Raw genomic sequence first — 19,392 nt, forward strand, 5'->3', positions numbered from 1 at the left:
GCTCAATCCTGTAGTTAAAAATGTTTATCCCGCAGACCAGTGGCGGCTGGTGGGAAATGTTCTAGGTTGGGCCATCCTATCAATTTCAGCAAACATCCCAGTATGATTTAATGCAAAAAAAATGTAAGTATCAAACACGCATTATTACTTGGCAGTTAAATATTTAACATGTATTCCAACACAAAAACAATCAGTAAATAACACATTTTTTTTCTTCTTTTTTTTGTGGGGCTCATGGTGGGGCCATGCCCCATGGCCCTCTATTGACCAGCCGCCACTGCCGCAGACACTAACACCAACTTTTATTGTTTTAACCATAAAAGATAATTCAGTCTGATTTAATTGGAATCAAATCAACTCCATTACTGAATCAATAATAGGTCGGCTGGGTTTAATTAGATGGTTTACAGTCGGTGTGTGTGTGATAAACGTTTGGCAAGAAAAACATACTCAGGTTCCCACATAGTACTCCTGAAGGCCTCGGGTGAGGATCTGTCACCATCAACCATTTACCAAACTCTAACCTGTGTATATGAGTTACATTCTATGAATACCTGATACATCGAACATGTCGTGGGATGCTGTTGAGAAAAATCTAAATGACTAATTATTATGTATTGAATAATTAGTGAATGTTAACAGAGGCTCGTGTCCTTGTGTGAACTATCTGGGACACCAGGCATCTTCAGCAGATGTTTAGTCTATTAAGAAGCAGTTGATTGCCGAAAGAACACTTCAGCTGTTTGTCCTGAATAAGAATGATAATAAACTTGTCGAAAGCGCCAATCATTTGCGACCGTGACTTACGAGAAAGTGACCTTTGTACTAGAACGAATTGTAAAAGTGTCCAGATATGTAGACGCTGTGTGAAACGCGAAATGTGTGTGTGTTACCCTGTGCCAGCCCACTGCATGTTGTTTACTGAGTATAAATACCAGAGACTCTGAGACAGATCGTCGAGCGGTCTTGATGAACATTCTGTATGTGAATCAACCCTGTCTCCTTGCAAGAATAAATGTCCATTGATGAATGATTTTTTACACCCGTCTCGCGTGGATTTTTCTGACAGATGCCCGTTTGTTTTTTGTTGACCTGAGCTTACTTAACTTTCCAGCAGCTTGCAGTCACAAAAACAGAGTGACAGAGGCACACATAGCTTCATAAACTTTACATACAAATGGTGTATGTGTTGTATACATCTTTAGTGTAAAAATCCCAATGTTTCAATATCATTCTTTAAGTTCAGTGATGCATTAAGCAGTTCTTTTGACCTACTGTGTTACACGCACACACACCAGACAAAGATATCTGGCAGGGAAGTAAAACACAAACTCCCACGAAAACGGTTTTATTGACTCCTTAAACATTATTTACACAATTCCAGAACAACAATACAAGTGCCAGATGGAAAAAAATTTTTGAAGACAGTTCCTACACAAAATTAAAACACAGCGTATTTAAATAAAAAGGAAGAGTCACTTGTCTAAATCAAAAATGAATTGTCTAATATGTTTCGTAAATCAAGACGTATATATACAGGATAGGAAAGTGCTTCTCCCATAGAGATTGTTATTAAAATCACCTGCAAAACATTCCGCTTGTTTTATCGTTTACTTTCTGATGATGACATTGTTCTTTGTTTTCCTCTCTGGAATGTTCAAGAGGCGGTATAAGGCAGGACTGGTCAGTGCCACTTTGATGCCTTAGCATTTTTTTGGGAAGTGCACTTTAGGACCCAATAAGTTGACGATTTCCTTGGTTTTACATTCTGGTTTGGATGCTATGCTCCAATAGTTTGTGTTTACAAGGAATGTGACAGTTTGAGACGAAATGTGGACTGGACTGAGAGATTTCAGACACACGATCCACTTAGTTCCAATGTGAAGAGAAACTCGATCACAGATTACAGAATAAGAAGGCATTTCATCCAGAGCTCTGACACAGTGTCCAGCCCACAGTTTGCACAGTAGGATTAATCGATATGTGACATCACAGACTTTGAATAATTCTCAGTTCTAGGCTAGGCTGTTAGCAACAGTCTCTGTCCTGTATTGCAGCTATATGGTGCTTCACAAGTAACACACTTTACATGAACTGCAGCACAATGCAACCTCTGTAACCCTATTTCATAATTTAAAGGGTGCAGAGCAAGTACAAAACTGCAAGGCAACAAAAAGACATTCAGAAGTTCATATTTTTTTGTGCTACAGCTGCAAAAAAAAGAGTAACTGTTCTTTTTTTCAAGCACTTGCGCTGCTTCTGAGGCATTTCACAATAATCAACCACTGCTAAATGTAAAATGCATATAAAAATCACAGGTGAATGGTGTCCGTAAGGTTGACATATGAATGATAAAAAAAACACTGCGACAGCAACTGGCTTGTTCAAATAAAGAGACACGCAGAGAGGATACGTTTATGGCTGAAATGTGAGATTGTTAAAAGAGTTTGTATTCAATATTGGTTAAAAAAAGTACTGGACGTAAAACAGCAAACAGCCCACTATGAACGGATACAGCAGCTGTTACAATAATGTAACAGTGTCACGTACATAAACAGTCCAAGGTGAGGCTTTTCAACCACCAACATGATTATGAATTCATTAAGATTGTACATTCCTCAATTGTCGAGTATATTTTGATACATTCAACGACTAGTTTGCCTGTTTTCACTTGTATTGTCCCAGCTCTCTTCCCTGTGTGTCAGTCGATTGTTCAAGCCAGGCTGTGTCAGTGAAAGGCACTATGGAGGATAAATTACTGCATTACAACTAGACTGCCACATACTACATCAGAACAATGTCTAATACAATACCACATGACCTCTGTTGAATTTGTCCATATCAGGTGAACATTCATCCATTGACAGAAACTGGGTTGGACTGTAGACTCCACTTCACTTTTAAATGTTCAAATAACATTGTCAAATGAATGTATATGTGTTTAATTCTTTAACCAATTTGACATGAATGAACTGAGTTAGATGACAATTGTTCTTTTGTTTGATTGGAAATTTCACTCTAATTTATTGAACTGACTGAGGAGAAGTGGTAGTCACAAAACAGGATTAAAAACTAATAAGCCCCTTCACCAACCCAACAAATAGACACACAAACACACACACACACACACACACACACACACACACACACACACACACACACACACACACACACACACACACACACACACACACACAGTGACATCACTGGTCCAGGGAACACACATTGGACCATGTAGCATCCCCAGAATCTATCCTATAATATTTCCCCTCGCCAGAATCCAGGAGATACAGTGGTAGTTATTGAACCCCCTGTTATCCATCTATCCTGCATTTGTACTGCAGACTATTACAGAAACAAAAACAAAATATTTGAATTAAGTGGCTGTTGCCAGTGGACTTTCAAAATAATATGTGTGGCTCAAACAATGACAGAATTAGCACACACAACGAAAAATCCACTTTTTAGAATTCAGTACAAAGTTAAACATCTACAACACCAATAACTGTCACTGGTTTATATTCACACTGAATTACTAGAACTGGATAGTGGCCATACAAATTAAATACAAAAGTTGGTTCTTTAATTTTGCCATTTCATGGTTAATTTGAGATTGGCTCTCTTTCATGTCCACACAAGTAGAAAGTTAAATTGCTGTGTTGACAATCATAAAACCCTCAATGTTCACATATATTTACTCCCCACACATGTGCACACACACACACGTATGCACACTCACACATGGGCTCAAACGCACGCACGCACAGACACACACACACACACACACACACACACAAAATCAAGCAGACAGAGACACACACACACACACAGCCCTACTCCGGGGCCTCACAGTAATTTAGCTCCACAGAAGAAGATAGAGCTCAACAGTGAGATTTGCCACTATGCTTGCCAGTCGTTGGTCCAGGCAGTCATGTGATCATTGCTGGTCTAGGAGGAGTTCAGCAGGTTACTAAGGACTGCAAAAAGGAAAAAGAAGGTTAAGATATTATGCCATGCGTTTGATCTGTGTGTTTGTATCTTCTTTGTTTATGTGGGTGTGTTTTCTGTGTCCTACCATGGGGATCTGCCTGAGCCTCTGTTGCAACAGCTTTGCGTGCAGCTTCTGGATCCGCTTCTAATCAGAGATCGACAAAGTCAGATAGACGCACACGGACGGGGAAATTGAAGCAGACAAATCATCACATGACCGTTTGGATTTCACAAGCATTTAGTTAAGTGACAACGAATTAAGTGCGACGCCGGGGGACTTTCTGAGGACGTTAACATTTCACGGCTCGAATTGCTTATTTTTACCACTGTGACGATGTGTTGGTCTCAGCTGTAAAAGCTAAAAACAAATCATTTCTGTGCAGTCAAGCCTGCCCATGTATTGTCAATGGAGCAGCTGCAACGCTGTACCTGCTAATTACATTGCTATTTACAATCCTTACCGCTGATCAAGAATCATTCATATTCATGAATACTAAATATATATAAAAAACATTTCTATTCATATTCAAAACATGTGATGAATACTAGCTATCAATAGTCAAACTACAGTCCTTATTCTTACTGATATATACATATATATCTCTACCTATATTTGACTTTTGTCTTACGTTGCTTCAGCTGAATGGCCTTTTGCTCATGTTGACTGTAAAGTAAACTTTGCTGAATCGGTAGTATTGGTATGCAGGATGTGTGTGAGTTGACTGTAAGTGACAACACTCTATAAGGGATGAAGCCGAGGCTACTATAGCTCAAAGAAATACTGCTGACCTTTAGAACTTATGATTTTCAGACCAAATGTCACACACCCCGCCCATCTCGCCCTCGAGGCTGGCTAAAGCAAAGTGTTACTAAAGATGCTGGCAGCTTGATTAAAGGCTCTGATTCTGCTATGGTTCAAGTGAACCATATGCAGTACTCTCCTGCACCCGATAGCAATGGAAAAACAACACATCTCGACTTGCAGGTCCTTGTTGAAGGAACTAGAGTCTAAATGTGCTGTGATCGAGCAAACATCAAGCCTTGTGTACAGCAGTTAAGTTTCCTGTTATTTGTTTTTTAGTTAATGAATTCGTCTGTAAGATATTTACCTTCTCTATTTTTGAAGCACAGTTTCTTTTTCTGGTAGGTGTAGTATCCAACAACTGCTCCCACTACAGACACCGCAATTGCACTCAGGATGGCTGCCAAAGAGCCGGAGCCGGCCTCTGCACGTAGGAAACAAACAAACAAAAAAGATTTGCAGTTGAAATGACGAATAACATGACATAATGCACCCGTCTGATTGAGATGCATCATCCTGTCGCAGCATTTTCTGATGCCATTTCACTCGCCTACCCAACCATTTAGACCCCAAAAAGCATTCACTGTGACAGCATCTGTCTGCACCTGTAACCCAGTTACTATGACAACACCGACCTGAATAGTGTTCCTGCTGTGTCGTAAGTCTGTCTGTTAACGGCACACCAACACATGCACACCTAAAACCTGCAATGCACTTGTATAATGTAACACAAGAGGTTGATACGAGTGCAAATATCACTAAATTACTCAGTTTTTACACAATTTCATTATTTGCTGGTGCAATTGACAATTGATTTAACTGACTTAATTAACCTATTACAGTATATATACTAGGTATTTCCTCTTGCTGATACAATAAAGACTTGACACACCTAATGGCAGGCGACTGCACTACAACACTACATGTACTTTGTATGTTATTCAAGGTTTGATGAAGGCGCATCACCAGGCCATTTAAGGTAACATTACACAAATATTGAATAGCTATATGATGCTGCTAAGCCTTCTGAATTTACTACGAATGAGGAAGGTAGAAGTGAAGATTACAAACCAGACCGTAAATCACTGGAAAATTTGTTTTTTGCCATTCTGAACTAAACATGAGTAAAAAAATCTGACCGAAGGGATTGTTTACCGATTGTTTATCATCCATTATTATTGTTTTTCCTCGTCGCATTTCTTCTAAATACTAGCTCTTCATTCAGTCAAGACAATGTAATAACGGCAGGATATGCTGAAGTGGCAATCGAGAGAAAGAAGGAAGGGCAGAACGGATATTCGGGTGTGATGGGTGAGTCAGCAACTTAAGTTCACAAAAATGAAAGAGCACAGGAAATATAGTGACGAACAAAGTCAAAAAGGTAGACCAAAAAGGGGTGGAATGAGTCAGAGGAGTCGTGTGACGCAAGACACATGAAAGAAAAAGGAATGAGTCAGTGCAATTAGGTGAAATAAAACATGAGGAGGCAGTGAGTCAGCAAGGTGGTTTGTCTGGTTTGTCTGGTGTAAAAAGACTGCATGAACACACACGCATACAGGGATAAACTGACAGACAAGCTGCTAATTAGAAATATTTGCCTTTTCCTTTGCCTGGACTTGCCATTCATTTAATTAAGAAAGGTACTTCTTAAAGTTTTTTTTTATATGTCATGCAGCAGCTGCAGGTATATGTTTGGGGCAGTGCATGGGTGGGTGGGTTCATGTATTGAAACCAAAAAATAAAGCAAAGAAAGATAACTCACCTTGGACTTCAGGTTTGTCTGCTGGTTAGAACAGAGAACACACGAGTACAGTTAGCAACATGACAGGACATTTCATATTTAATGTAACGGTGTATTTCAGCAGGGACAACCATGCATCTGTCAAACTGTATCCGTTTGACAATCACAGAAGTTAGCTTCAGCAGAAGCACTTCCAACAGAAGTAGCGTGACTAAGGATTCAAGGTGAAATACTCTTTCGGAAGACCAGTTTCAAACATTGGTTGAACTAAAACAATTGGGAAGAGACATTTTCCGCTGAGTCTTGTTTCCTGTTTATTCAGAGGCATGCTAGTCGTATGTTGGGTGTTTCACTAGTTTCCAGAACTACCTATATGTAAGCCCTACTGCTGCTGCGAAGCTACGTATCTGTCTGGCATTTCTGCGATTTGGACAGAAGATGGCATGATTTTGACAATTGTTTCGTTATCATATATATTTTTGACCATGAACAAAAAAAGTCTTACCCTCTCCACTTGCGCCAGCAGCATGTGCTAAAAGGAGAAAGGAGGAGAGACAGGTGATTTAAGGAAGATGGAAAAACAACAACCCACATGAGGCAAAGAAGAAGAAGAAAGGAGCAGCATTATTATTATTACTTTGTGGTAGTTTATACCTAGAAGGCATTAATAAATCTGGGATTTCTGTCCTAACCGGTCTGTAAACACACACACACATACCACGATGCAAGTCTCTTCTGCACACTCATTAAAATGGCTTTATTATATCAGAGATAAAATATCTGAAGGAGACACACGCTCTCGATGTCTTTCACTCTGATCTATGATTCGTTCCAATATGCAAAACAACCCTGTGATCTCCTGTCTGTATACGCCTGGGACATCATGGCTGCCCTCTACCTGCTTTAACTTGACAAAGCTGCTGATAACAGAGCACTAAAGAAGTGCGCATTTCACAAGATTATAATGATTGTACCGACGTAGACGAATCTGCTTTCAGATTGGGAGTAAAGGGTGAACGCTGCGAGACCATCAGCGTCAAAGTGTTGCTGTCAAATTGCTCTGCGGCTGGTGATTAAACCTTCTTGACGCAGGAGGTAAAACGATTCAATTCGTTGTCTTGTCATAGGAACAGAGGGAATAGCATTCTCGCAGCTTATAGAACCTACGAGAAGAATGTCTAAAAGCACTATGATGAGGCGCCGTGACAAAAACAGGAAAGCTTAAGAGTTATAAAATGCTGAATGGGGAGATTCGTCTATTTTAGCTCAAGACACAAATACCTATGAGTTCTATAAGCTGCTCTGCTCCAACGGGGTACATGAAGTAAAACTATAATCCTCTCCAGAGAATGATGACGAGTCATGTTCTTGAAATGTTCCTATTTTTAAAAGACACTAACTTCCACATTTACAAAGTAATTACATTAATTATCAAATGTCCCATCCACTTCCTGTTCACATGGTCTTGTAAACAGGAAGTTTAGGCTAACTAGTTTAAAGTATAAAACACTCGGAGAAGGTGTAACATCCGGTCCGTGATAATATCAAAAGTATTGCTGTAATAGTTACTCACGCCCAGATTCAAAGCTGCTCTTCTCTCCTGGGCCTTCCACCGCATTGTCGTCTGACAGAGCATCTTCCAAGTCAAACCCTACATATGAAAAAAAACATATTAGATATTATTGGTAACAGAAATGCAATATTAATCCCCGTAGGGAAATTCACTTTTCGCCGTCCCGCCCATGAGGGTTATCTTCCAGATGTTAACCGAAAACATGTCATCTCTTTAACACTCTATACTACCCCGTTGCATGTTGAACTATTTAATGATAGTATCAGCTACACTGTCCACTTCACTACAGTGAGTACCCTGCAGAGGTGTCCTCTGCAGGGTACTGCAGAGGACTGCAGACTCTGTAACACTGCTCCAAGGGTGTGTCGGTGATCTCGTGAACCAGTGTGGACTCAGATTAAAGGATCTTATCTTTCAGGAAAAATACCGAAACCCTGACTCTGTATTCATTGGGGGAAAACCCAAGTGACTTACACGACACGTGGGACTCTGTGAACACAACAGCTTTAGGCAGAGCGGGGCGAGGTAGGATTGGTGAATTATTTTAGATAGAAGCTCAGGGGCATAATGATCCAGTGACCTGAAAGAAGTCCTGCCATTAAATCATTGTGACTAAGAATTGCTCTCATTGTAAAGCACCGTTTGTCACACACGAATGTTACGTGATGAGCCAAGTTTTACTCCGATCCTATCTGCTGAGCCTCCTTTCTTCTTTTATACCTCTCTGGCCTTTCCATTAATCTCACCACCTTCTCCTTTCTACTCTGTCCCCTTGCGGCTCCCTTTATCTCTTTCCTTTTGTTTTTACACCTCTCCCTGACCTTGTTCTCTTCTCTTCACTCTCCTGTCTCTGTGTCTCTGTCCTCCTTTCCATGTCTCAACTCTTCTCCTCTTGTCACCACCGTGCAAGAATGTTCCCCTGAACAGATGTCACATGGAAGATTCCTTCCCTAGCAATCATTTCCTCAACACTGCACGGCAATGTTCTTAGTTGTTTGCATGACTAAGAGGAGATAATGGCCAGCCTAGTATAAAATGACTATCTCTGAGTGACGGAAAGGAGGATGTTCTGCTATAAAGCAGGTATGGACAACTGCCACTCGGGACAGGAAATGGTGAAATGAGTGGAGAGAGAATGGAGAAGAGAATACAATTATATGCAAAGATAAATAATATAGGGCGACACTTTGAGGTTTCCTTACTCACTCCAAAATCCCACCTCATAACCTTCTTACGTGATTCATAGAAAAGCACATCTGTTTTCCATTCATTTGTTTTTGAAAAAGGGGAGTTGCAGCAAAATGATACACGATATCTCATGAAAGCTGGTCATGTTTTTAAATGACTGACAACACAAAATGACCACAACGACAATAATCTCACGGGTGTTCCTGGGGTCAAATGGTGACAGTGTGGAGAACTAATATGTTTTAACATATCGCAGTCGGTTCAGAGTTTGAAGGAAATATATACGACAGAAGTATTCAGTCAGTTCAGCTCAAACACAATCCACAATGAGCAGAGCTTCAAAAGTTCTCTCTTGAACCACGACTACTATTGCTGCTCAGTGATTTCCAACCTATTTTCCACTCATGTCATGTTTTATTACAATGCTGAGATGTAGGACTTCAACATTTCCATCTGTCCCAAGCGTCAATTCAGCAGTTCACCTTCTTTGTGGATTCATTGTTACCGTGGTTACTGAAATAAAATGGGTTTTTAATTGTGTTCTCCTGAGGTGCTCGTATAATGTGGCTTTGGAAATGTTTCAAACGACAGAGCATTTTTGCTAAAACCTGGTACATTACAACTCTTCTTGTCTTACATCGGGTTAATGTTCTTTGTGCATTTTCCCTGATCAAATAAATAAACATAACATGACAATGACATGAAAAAAAATATATTTTTTACCGGTATTCAGCTCAGGAACATCTTCCATCTTAACTGTTGGCAAAGAAAAAGAACAGAATCATGCAAACATCTTAAATCCACACAGAAACGCCAAAAATGCTGAGCATAAATTATAAGGCATAATACACAAATGTCCTTTGCTGCCGTGACACAACATGGCGTGTTAATTAAGACAGAATGTAGCAGAACAAAGGGGCAGAACAGGACGTTTCACAGTTTCCCCATGTAAAGGACACGCATGCCAAAGGGGTGAGCTCATCTACAGAATACATTTGCTAATTTGTGTACTTTTAATACAAATCAAAAAGTTACACATGGTCCAAAATGCCTGAGCATGTAACAATTTACAAGTTCTTACCTACTGTCTCAGGGTGCTATTCTGTACCGACGTAATTAGGTAAAAACAAGGAAACAAGCATTGAAGTTCTTGCTTTCATGAAATAAAGTATATCAGTGACACAGGGATCCTTGTTGCCTTCTGTTTCACATGATGAGTGCACGGTATTCACCAGAACATCTATATTCTTACTTTCTGGAACAAGGACCTCCACTTCTGGTTGGACTTTTTCCTCAACAGCTGGTTTTGCTGGTTGTGCATCAGCAGTAGGAACAATTGCTTTTTCCTCATTATCTGCTACAGCTGGACCTGCTGCTGATGTGGCCTCAGGTCCACTCTATTATAGGCAAGGCAAGTTTATTTGTATAGCACATTTCAACAACAAGGTAATTCAAAGTGCTTCACATAAAACCATTAAAAGCATCAAAACATAAGGCAAAAGAAAAGGAGATTTAAAAACAATTAAAGAAACAGTGTAAGAAATAATACATGAATATATAAAATATTAACATGTAGAAAGGTCACATTAACTTCTCATTAGCATAGCAGTTCCTGAATAATATCTGTGTTATAAACAGCATGTCCGCAATTATGCATAACTGGAACATGGAAGTTTTTTCCACATTTGTTACAGTAGATTTGAATAAGTTGAAGCCTTTCAAACTCTGCTACTGACCTCCTCCTGAGCAGGTGTTGCACCAGTGCTTGATGTAGCTTCCGATGTATCTCCCGATGTATCTCCGAGAGCAATTGGTTCCTCAGCCGTTGGATCAATGACCTCAAGATCAGCTGCAGGCGCTGCAGGAGAGGGAAACAGAGGGGATGATGTGTTTTTATCATCCAAGTGTTGTGCATGGGCTGTGATAGCTTACTGTTTAATGCATGTTGCAAGCAAAACCAGACAGGCTGGAAAAGTCATTTTAAACAACTGTGCACAAGCTGTTTTCAGTGTGCATATTTTCACATTTGAACACTTGTTGATCACCTGCTGTTGTTGTAGCGGCCTCTGCATCTGCCTTCGCCTCGGCCTCGGCCTCCGGCGCTGTGTCTGCTGCAGGCGTAGCCGCTGGTTCTGCCTTTACAACCGCAGGAGTCACTGGTTCACCGGCTTCATTATCAGGCTCACTCGCTGTTGTTGGTGGTACTTCCTATATTCAGCACATGATTATGATTATTATGATTATCAGTAATGATTCAGAAAACAAGTCTCTGGTTTGGGGTTTGAGGTTCACTTCAGCTTATTTGTTAAAATGTCACCATCCCTTTCTTGTACTAAGCAAGAGGAATACAAAACATAAAGTCAGTCTGAAAAGGGCAAAGACACCGAGCTTTCATTACATGTCATGCCAATAACATAATGCTCCATAAGACTTTCAATACCCAACCAAGAGCGAACATGAGATGTTTTTCAGCTGTTTGATACAACTCAGCTTATCAAATAACTGCCTGAAGATTGAGAACTATGTTCTTGATTAAACTGAATCCAGGTCGCTCAGAGGCACTGTTACCCACAAACACTGATTCATTCTGATTAAAGGTTTGGAGGGAGGACGGCGACTAAGGAGAAAAAAAGTTTGCAATGTCATAGTAACCCAAACTTAAAAACAACACTTTATTTTTCACATAATTCACCCAAACATTATTCAGACCTGCACTTATTTCATTTTTTTAGGTGTCACTTGGGGTTCAGTGTCTATCTCAAGGACACTTCCACATGCGGACAGAAGGAGCCGGAGATTGAACGGCTATACCTCGTGACCCAGTCTACCCCCTGAGCCACAGCCGCCGACCAGTTATTACAAAATTACACTCAGTACCATGATGAAAGCAAAAGTGGTTGCTTTAAGATTCGTGATTCACCAGGAGACCTTCTCTGAGATAAAAGACGAAGAAGAAGATTGGACTGATTGACAGATTTTGGAAAAAGGATTCAAGCTAAAACCAATAAACAAAAGTATTATCATTCTTCACCTCGGCTGTATGCCCAGTTTCCTTGTCAGCGGTGGAATCTACTTTGACCTCTGCCGCTGTGTCTGCTTCAGGGGCCGGGGCCTCAGGAGCTGCTGCCTCCTCTGTTGGGGCTTCATCATCTACAGATAGATATGTGAGGAAAGAAAGTAATAGAATAATGAAAATAAAAACAGCACACATCCAGTGAAGTTCCAACTACTGAGACACATCAATTTCAAAATGTGGGAAACAAATTGAGGGCTGTTCTGAAACCCTGGTGCTTCAATGAACATATACACATCAGATAAAAGCTGGAGCAACTGTCATTTTCTTTTTTAGAGAAGAAAGGAATCAGACATGGCAACCCAGAATCTGTCTCAAAGCTAGTTTCTTCTTCCTTTCAAAGCTTGCAAATTAAAAACACAACATCCCTAAAATTGACTGTATTGACTGTTATTGTGTGTCCTCTGCTGCTCATAAACAAATAAGTGGAAACATAAACATAAAATAGAACAAATAGAACACGAGACTGGTGGTGATTAGTGTAACCATTGCAAATTAAAAACAGCATGCCTTTAATCCATCTGTTCTCATTTATGACCATTCAAATCATCTGTCTCAGTGGTCGTTAAGCTGCTGTGGATTCATCACATTCTCTAACACGACTATCACCACCGACACATGGAGCCACGCCCTGCTCCGATTGCTCCCTGATGTGAACGCTGCAGCCACAACTGGATGACATCGATCACGGCCGGCTCACCTGCCTCAGCAGACTCGACGTCACAGCGCAAGCGTCGCAACTCTGTACTGATGAGAAAATACAAAAGCGCGTGTCTTTGTCGCTCTGTGTGTGCGATGAGCATGGCGTTTGTGTGTGTGCTTGAGTCAGTGCTGTGACATTCCCCAGTCGCATGTGAGAAGCTGAAACAGCAAATCTGCGCACTTACTTAAGCATTCCTTGCTCCGCTGAGTTCAGCAGCACCATGATGCTGGTTCATCAGGGTAGCACCTTCTTCCAAATACAGGTACCAGCCATTAAATAAGAGATATAACCATCTAGAAATGGTGGTATGAGTGATTAAGAATGCATTGAAACAGTGCAAAAGAAATGCACAGGAAGGAAAACACAATCAGAAAACTAGAAGTGGAAAATTGAGGACATCTCAGAAAGTAATAAGACTTCCATAATATGCTCACAGAAAACAATCCTTCATCTTTTCTAACAGCTGCTCATTGCCGAGAGAGCTTCCAATGAATGATCCCTGCGTTTGCCAAGTCAGATTGTATCAAAGTCAGAGAAGCCTTGAGGCGGAGCGGCATCAACACATCTGATGTATGTGTTGCTTCGTAAATTGCATCGTAATTATCTGGAAGGGAGCAGTGCTGGTGACACCCTGGCTTCCTTCACACACCCTTCACACAAATCCATACCAACAAGTGGGACCGAACAAAGAATGAAGAAACACACACATCACATGCACTCACGCGCAGAAATATAAATGTGAGGCATGCACAGACGCATGGTTACTGACAGCAATCGAAACAAGCACTCTTTGTTTGCCTCAAGTCCTGTTTCTCCGGTGAATGTCACTGTATGAGCTTGGGCACCAAAGATGAACAACAATCAGTGGCCTCAATAGTTTATTGAGAATCAAACAGCAGTCCGAGCTCAATAAACAGGAATGCGTGTGTGTGGGTGTTTCTGATTCACTATCTTTACGTCGACCTTCGAAATCACTGTCTCCGTCAAAGAGGCACCGTGGCAGGACATTCAACTTGTTGAACGAAGCTGAGATGCCAGTTGATGTGTCTCGCCAGTGCGCGGAAGGCTCATGATAAGAAGTAAAAGATATGTCAAAACTATACAAACAGTGAAACAGTTTACTTTCTGCTGACATGTCATTGTTAATTTGTCAGACCAGGACCTCTGTTGATTGCGAGTATGTGTGTTATGTTATGTGTTATGTCTAAGTGGGAAATGATTGGGCACATCTTGTATTGGCATTGTGCCTATATGCACTGTGTGTGTGTGAGGTGTGTGGCTCTAATGCACTGTGTGTGTGAGAGAGAAAGAGAGAGAGAGAGAGATTGCCCCATACTAACTCTCTTTCTCTCTTTCCGTTGCCACTCCATAGAACATTCTGTTCCCATCTATCAGTTCGCCACTTCCTCCTTTATCTACCTTCACTACAAACATGCGTCCGTACCCCCTCCTACCCCCACCTGCCATCACACACACACACACACACACACATGCGTGCCTACAAACTCATTGAAACACCTCTTCCTCCCTTTTAGTCCAAACGTACAAACAACCACATGTTCACACACACGTAAAGGCAAGTTCACATTCACTCTGCCACTTTGACTCAGCGGTGTCCTGTTTTGTGTTAGTACAGCAGAGAAACTAACTGTTGCACAACCAGAACCTCACTCCCTTTTTTCTTTTTATCTTTAAGACTGTCTCCCCGCTTTCCTCTCTCTTGCTCCATCCCAAACTCTTAACTTAACCGTCTTTGTCTCTCTGCCACTGCTTCCCCTCGAGGCCGATAAGTCATCTGTGTGCCTCTGACATGGCCGCACGCTATTGTACGATTGTGTGCAGCATGTGCAGTGTTAACATGCAAAAAGGTCCCCCCGAGGAGGACACTTAAGTCAAACCAGTTTACACATGTGGAAAAACACCAAACTGTCAGTTACATTGTGTTCTTTTAGGAAACTAGTCCAGTGGCTTGATAGACTCCTTTGCCACTTTATCAAGTACTATTGTACATCTAATCCAACACAACTGCTCTGCCACATGTTCTATATTAAACATTTAAGTAATCATAAACCTCTCCGACAGTGTCAATCCAAAAACATTATTAAAGGTTACATTTTCTATTAATTTTGTTACCTTTGGATAGAGCCGCGCTAGCCGTTTCCCCCTGTTCCCATCTTTGTGCTCAGCAACATGTTTGAAAGATAAGCATTTCATTTAATTTCCCTGTTCTATAAATTCAGGCAAGCAGGACTTTGATATCACATGGGATGCTCAACTAACATGGGCGGCATCAGCTTTCCAGGAAGTTGGTCATGACAACAGGTAAAAAAAAACGGGTTCATTGGAAATGTAGCACCAATTGCGACCAAAATGAAATACACGTGAAGTGAATAAAAAAGCACTTTCAGCAAGTTACATCATGTTGGTGAGCTACTAACAGCCGATACAGTGTGAAGACTGCACTTCCAGTGAACACACGCCTTGATGGAAGTTGTAGGGCTGCAGTGATGCCTTGATGCTGGCACCACTGTTTTGATATGCAAAGGCTGACGCGTGAGGAAACAGTTTACTTTGACACCTCATAACAATTCTTCAATTACATTTTTGTCGTATTCACCTTTTATTATTACAAAACAACAAAGAAGTCTATCTTCTTTTAAATCGCTGCACTTTTGTAACATGCGGCCTACATACATTGGAGTGTGAACCATGTTATCAATGACAAAGCGAGAGGAACTTCATTGTCTGACTCTGTTGGTTCCTGTCCTGAGATTGTGTTCGACGCCTGTGTGAGATCGCCTGTGCGTGTTGACTGAGTAATATTGTGTGTACATACAATAACCAACCCTTTCCCCCGTAACAGTACACCATAAACTGTGTGTGCATGTGTGTCAGGTGATACAACAGCACCTCCACAGTGCATTGTTCTGTCAGGTATGGCTCTATTGTGTGTTTGTAGGACAGAAAGTGTTTACCCCAATCATGCACACCTTGAAACTGCCCCCATGGGAGCAGAGGGAGTGTGTGTGTGTGTGTGTGTGTGTGTGCGCATGTGCACGCCTTTCACTTATCCACCAAAAGAGTGTTTTATGTACTGGTAGTTGAAGGTGTAAACACCAGACAAGTCTGCACACAAACACACTGTTCACACCTGGCACAAATCACACTGCGCTTTTTGCTTTCATCTGCCTCTAAGACACACATATGCTCTACAAATGACTCACACACACAGTAATGAAGCACTCCCTCACTCACACACTCGTTCTTACATTTAAATCCTACCCCACACCCTCCCACACACACACACACACACACACACTCTCTCACACACACACAGATGCTGACGGCCCTGGGGGAGAGGAAGGCGCTGAAACTAGTCGGTTCGGTGGGTGTTGTCTGCAGCTGGAGCTGGAGTTACCGAGGCACTCCCTATCCTTAACTTCTCCAGCTTACACACACCGTCCATGATGTGCACACATGCGACTGACCTAACAACCCATCTTTTTCGGTGACACTCTAAACCACTTGCATGCAAGCGAGCAAACTCTCCAATGGAGATTTCCTACGTCACTGTACAACAGGATCCCAGGTGAAAAAAAAAAGAAGATGTGTGTGTGGGAAAGTGAAAGTGTGGGTGTAAGGGTGGCTCCTATCTGGTGGTTTATCTGCTCATAAAAAAGTGAACCGGTCGAGTGAGATTACACCGAATGCCATCCAAGTGCACCAACGTTCAACTGAAATTTTGTTTGCATAATGACCATGAGGCTCACTGTTGCTCTGACTATCTCCCTCACTTTTCACCATCCTTGTATACCTCTCTGTTTTCCCTCTTATCGGCCACACCATATCTCTTTTATCTTCTTCTAATCTCCCCTCCTTTCCCTCCATCTTTCCCAGAGTATTTGTTTTTCTCAATACTTCCTTTCTCTCCCTCGGAGTTTTATTGCTCGTTTGAACAATCTGGAATCATTACATGTGCCGCGGGGAAGGGCAGGGGCCCAGCTGAAGAGGGAAAAAAGAGCAATTGATGAAGAATGAAAATATAGAGAGGAAAAACAAAGATGAGAGACTTAAAAAGAGGAGGAACGAGAGAAAACAGGAGGGAAATACAATGGGCCCACCACACCCCTGTGGGCCAAAACTCATGTCCAAAAAAGATGGCCATATTACACGACACACACCTATTTCACTGATAATGTCTCGGCTGCAGAGGCATGAACAATCACCGTATGGAAAAGGAGGACAGAGCTGCTTTTATTCATTCAGTGCGAACGGATTAAAACAAGCGGTGTTTAGCTCAAGGTGAATTGAATTGTCATGCCGACAGTGAGGCAGACAGACTGGCAAAAGATACTGGTAATTGCACTCAGACACACACACACACACACACACACACACACACACACACACACACACACACACACACACACACACACACACACACACATACATAGAGGCTGCCAGACAGACACATACGGATGTGTAATGAGGCAAACTGGCAGAAAAGGAGAGAACGATAGGTGAGACGAAGGGATATGAATTAGGGGTTAAAAGAGACAGTGGGATGAAGATGAACAATACAGAGAGAAGAAAAAAACATATATATATATAGATATATATATAGATATAGATATAGATATATATATATATATATATATATATATATATAGATATAGATATAGGTATATACATATATAGAGATATATTCATAGATAGATAGATAGATAGATAGATAGATAGATAGATAGATAGATAGATAGATAGATAGATAGATAGATAGATAGATAGATAGATAGATAGATAGATAGATAGATAGATAGATAGATAGATAGATATAGATGTGCGTGCATACAGACAAAAGCAGACAGCGAAAGGCTGATCTGAATTAATTGGAAAATAAATCATTACCTTGCGCCTGGGCGCTTGTAGCCAGCAGGCTTCCTAATAGCAGAATCCACAGGTATGACATCATGGGAACACGGTGTTCTGGCTGCGATTGAACCGGTGCTCAGACCCTCTTTCTTCTGCCTTCAAACAGGACAATCAACCGGCCTGGACGTTTCAGGTGGACCTGGAGGGCGCGCGTGTAGGTGTACCGGTGCGTTCTTGCGCGTCGGATCAAAACCGTGGAGTCTCCAAGGTGCTCGGATGCTCAGCTCAGTGCGCGCTACCGTGGATCTGTCGTCCTCTCCTTTTGTCTGGATTGGAAGAGAGAAGGTCCAGTCTTTATTAAGGTGGGCGGGTCTCTTCTCTCAAATACAGGCAGGCAGCCGAGTAGGGCTGTGTGTGGTGCTGTGAGGGCATTACATCCCCACTAATCAGTAGTGTTCATAACATTTCCGATGTTATGGCTGTTGCCAACAATTTGGTAATCGTTTTTTTTTCAATGCGAGGAAAAGCTCAATTTTCCAGGAACTCCTTATTAAGAAACCGTATTTCATTCAAGTCGTCGTCCTTTTAGAGAGCCACGGTAGCTGCTCCCATTCACTGAGATAAAGCAACCTTTAGGACTGTAACTTCACTTCTTGTGTCCCATTCATTTTAATAACCGGTCAAGTAGCCTACTAACAAGACCAATCGTATCTGTCTGTATGTGTTCAGACACATTTTGAGAAAACATCTCTATTTCTAGGCATTTCCATATATATTCGATTATTCATTGGCTATGATTTAGGCAGCATGTGACATTTTTACAGCCTCATAAGTCTCTTTACTTGGATTTACTAGAATAACAGGTTCCTAAAGAGTACAGTGAATTACTGGATTGGGAAATGTAAGGCGTTGGTCTGTTTTTAATGTTAAATTAATGTCAGGTTTCCATTTGAGAAAACCACACATGATCTCATGCAAACCAACCAGTAGGTGGATTTGAAAAGAGAGCATGCTGCTTTCGTTTCCTCGGGCTCCTCTCTTTTTCATTACCACTTTGTTCAGTCGCCTCTGTGCCAAATCGAATTGTATTACCGATATTGATCGTCAGGTGGCGCTAATTGTTCATTATTTCACAGTTCACATTAAACGGTTCCAGGCTTTGTCTCGCGCTTCAGAGCTGCAGTGTGCAAATATTGAAAGAGCCTTCTTTTTTTGTGTGAAGACAATTGCATTCAAACCACCATATTCGGGTTTTTACTATATTTCTATGTCATAATTATTATTATAATTTAGCCGTTTTTCATATCGTACATAATAAATGGTGACGGAAGGGGCACATCTATTAAATCATTTAATACCAGATGAAGCACATGTTATTAATTTGTAGTAAATACCTAACATGATGAAAATAAAATACCTTAGAGCAGGCCATACATCAAGAGCGACCATT

General features: G+C 41.2%; 1 protein-coding gene across 2 annotated transcripts; it reads right to left on the reverse strand.

The window, feature by feature from the left end:
- Window positions 1-1,332: 1,332 nt before the first annotated feature.
- LOC306783176 (uncharacterized protein) lies at window positions 1,333-18,260 on the reverse strand. Of its 2 annotated transcripts, none has more exons than XM_079276719.1 (12): window positions 17,979-18,260; window positions 12,326-12,444; window positions 11,340-11,502; window positions 11,031-11,152; window positions 10,547-10,691; window positions 10,018-10,050; window positions 8,107-8,184; window positions 7,039-7,065; window positions 6,555-6,572; window positions 5,100-5,216; window positions 4,076-4,135; window positions 1,333-3,977 (listed from the first exon to the last, which is right to left on the reverse strand). In XM_079276719.1, exons 1-12 carry the CDS (start codon window positions 18,040-18,042, stop codon window positions 3,949-3,951), a joined length of 975 nt encoding a protein of 324 aa, XP_079132845.1. In that variant the 5' UTR covers window positions 18,043-18,260; the 3' UTR covers window positions 1,333-3,948. The 2 variants fall into 2 exon arrangements, with proteins under 2 accessions (XP_079132845.1, XP_079132844.1); XM_079276718.1 differs by having other exon boundaries at window positions 6,555-6,575.
- Window positions 18,261-19,392: the final 1,132 nt, after the last annotated feature.

Source organism: Melanostigma gelatinosum (genome assembly GCF_949748355.1).
Source record: "Melanostigma gelatinosum genome assembly, chromosome: 10".
Taxonomy (NCBI): Eukaryota; Metazoa; Chordata; class Actinopteri; order Perciformes; family Zoarcidae; genus Melanostigma; species Melanostigma gelatinosum.